Source organism: Aphidius gifuensis, linkage group LG5, assembly GCF_014905175.1.
Source record: "Aphidius gifuensis isolate YNYX2018 linkage group LG5, ASM1490517v1, whole genome shotgun sequence".
Classification (NCBI taxonomy): domain Eukaryota; kingdom Metazoa; phylum Arthropoda; class Insecta; order Hymenoptera; family Braconidae; genus Aphidius; species Aphidius gifuensis.
In genome coordinates this window covers 18,953,568-18,956,054 of record NC_057792.1, presented here as the reverse complement: position 1 = coordinate 18,956,054, position 2,487 = coordinate 18,953,568, and the positions used below count along the sequence as shown (strand labels likewise).

Below are 2,487 nucleotides of genomic sequence, written 5' to 3'. Positions count from 1 at the left end.
TATTCAGTTTTTATTATTAATCACCAATAAATAATACGTTAATAATAATTTATTAATTTTTTGATTTATAGAATGACTTTGACTATTTTTTAATTAATGTCATGGATTCAATTTAATTATTGCAAGCTTTCATCAAATTTAAATCTTATTTTTAATAAATTAATTGACAATGCATATATTAAAAATGTAAACAAACAAATCAAAGTTGACACTTGACAGCTGATTTTATCCGAAAATACATGTAAAATTATCACATCGATATGTCACACACACTGTACCAAAAAAAAAAAAATATATTCTCGTACAGGAAGCGACACTAGCGACATTTTCTACAGCCATTTTGTTTTTTTTGTTTCCGGTGTTTTAAAATGATTATTGTCATAATTGTATTTGCAAGAAAAATAAAAAAATATGTCTTAATTTATTAATATTTTAAATATTTTTTAAAGAAATAATTTGCACTCGTTGTTTATATTTTAATTTATTGTTTTTATTATTTTATGAGTCATGAAGTTATTGTATTATTAAAAATAAAAAAATTTATAGATTAAAAATAGCCTTATCAAGTGTATTGTATTTTAGACACGTAATCGAAAAGTGATAAGAAAATTTTGTTTATACTTTAAAATAGCATTGGTATAAACTTTTTGTAAACATGTAAATTTTATTTCTATTAAAAAATATAAATTGATATATTTATTTTAATTTTTACAGTATTTTTTAGAATATTAAATTGTTTGTTAATAATAAATTTAATTATTACAATTAACTGATGTGAAAATAAATACAAAAATTAAGTACCCAAAAATTTAATGAAAGCTAAAATTAATTTTTATTTTTATAATTTGGTGGCTGTTTGTTTGAAAAAAGTATTGAAAAATTAATATAAAAATAAACTTTTTTTTTTAATTAGAATATTTTCGTGTATACTGTAAATTTTTGTCATTGAAATATGTAAAAACTAAGCTACATACAAACTATAAACTGAACTAAAAATAAAAAGATTATAAACCTTTTAAAATAAAGATTTTTTGATAATAAAATTGTAAAATTAAACCATTATTTTTTGATGATCATATGGTGCTGATGCTGCTGGCAGTGCAATAATTCTTCCATTTTGTTGAGAGCTATCATTTTTTTTCAAATGTTTATAATACATAAATATTACAATATAGCCATAAACAGAAATTGCTGTAAAAAATAATAAACAATTATTAGTTTTTCATATAAAAATTCTATTTAATTCAATTATTATTGAAACATACCATAGCTAACGATGAAATAAATCATCTTGATTTCCTTTGAAACATCATCTGTTTTTTTTTCATCTGTTATGATGACATACGGTGTAAAAAATTCATAAACGATACCAATTGCACCTAGAGCTAAGTACAAAATCAACCAAGATGCTCTTTTCTAAAATAAAAAAAAAATATAATAAATATAATTTATTTATTAATCAAATTAAATTTATTAATCAGCAATAAAACAGTTCAATTTGTTCATCATTTAGTTCAATAAAAAAAAACTACTTGCTTCAATTATTCCATACATTGCTGTTCCAATAATAATGCAAGTCAAAATTAATGTAATTCTTGTTTCAGAAACAGTGTCTCTTGGCATCTCGTCATCGTTTAAAATTCCATAGTCTTCAATTGGTGATATCAGTGGTGATAGAAAACTTTCAAACTAAATATTAATTAATTTTTATTAATTTTTTATTCACTATTAATTTTTATTAATCAACGCTTACCAGATTGAAAATTAAAACAATTATTGATCCAATACGAAGATCATAACCACAACAAATCTTAGACATCATCTAAAAATTAAAAAAATTAATTAAACCATTTGTAGTAATTTTTTTTTTCAATATTTTATTTTTTAATAATTATTATTTATAATTAATTGTAAATTTAAGTAATTATAATTTTTATTTTATTACTAACGTTGGATTTTTATTGAATATTGTATCGAAATTTTTTCTATCAAATTATTTCGAATATCAAAGAAAAAAATAAAAATAAAATTATTTAATTTGAATTAAATAATTATAAAATAATAATATAATATAATTTTATTAATTTAAAGATAATTATAAACTTTACTTTGGATTTTTGTATGTTAAAAATGCGTGACGCAACTTAATTGTGATATGCCAAACAAGCAACTGGCATCAATTTGATGCCATCAAACTGAAACGAAATATAAATGTTATAAATCCACGGTCATAGTATATAACTTTTATACACATGTGGATTGTGGAACTCATATATGCATTCCTATATAATTCCCCTATTATTCTCACAAAAACTTCTATTTTTATTATTATTTGTCTATGAATACGAACTGGAACGAACGAAACGAGGATGTTTCGAATAGTTTCGAAATTTTTGACCGTAAGCTAGTGACATCTGCTGATATTTTTAAATATATAAATGTAAAATTACCATCTAATAAAGTAATAAAAAATTAATTTTAAATTAA

The 2,487-nt window shown here is 20.7% G+C and overlaps 1 protein-coding gene across 2 annotated transcripts; it reads right to left on the bottom strand.

The window, feature by feature from the left end:
• Positions 1 to 873: 873 nt before the first annotated feature.
• LOC122858250 lies at positions 874 to 2,423 on the bottom strand. Of its 2 annotated transcripts, none has more exons than XM_044161022.1 (5): positions 1,950 to 1,986; positions 1,754 to 1,822; positions 1,537 to 1,689; positions 1,266 to 1,416; positions 874 to 1,191 (listed from the first exon to the last, which is right to left on the bottom strand). In XM_044161022.1, the coding sequence occupies exons 2-5, from the start codon at positions 1,820 to 1,822 to the stop codon at positions 1,052 to 1,054; spliced, it is 513 nt and encodes a 170-aa protein (XP_044016957.1). In that variant the 5' UTR covers positions 1,950 to 1,986; the 3' UTR covers positions 874 to 1,051. The 2 variants fall into 2 exon arrangements, with proteins under 2 accessions (XP_044016957.1, XP_044016956.1); XM_044161021.1 differs by lacking the exon at positions 1,950 to 1,986 and adding an exon at positions 2,109 to 2,423 and having other exon boundaries at positions 877 to 1,191.
• Positions 2,424 to 2,487: the final 64 nt, after the last annotated feature.

Bases quoted from the DNA above. Each gene is read 5' to 3' on its own strand.
- LOC122858250 (XM_044161021.1), bottom strand. From the start codon at position 1,822: ATGATGTCTAAGATTTGTTGTGGTTATGATCTTCGTATTGGATCAATA. The intron at 1,690-1,753 runs GTAAGCGTTGAT...ATTAATATTTAG, and splicing joins TTGTTTTAATTTTCAATCTG to TTTGAAAGTTTTCTATCACC. The intron at 1,192-1,265 runs GTATGTTTCAAT...TATTTTTTACAG, and splicing joins TTATTTCATCGTTAGCTATG to CAATTTCTGTTTATGGCTAT.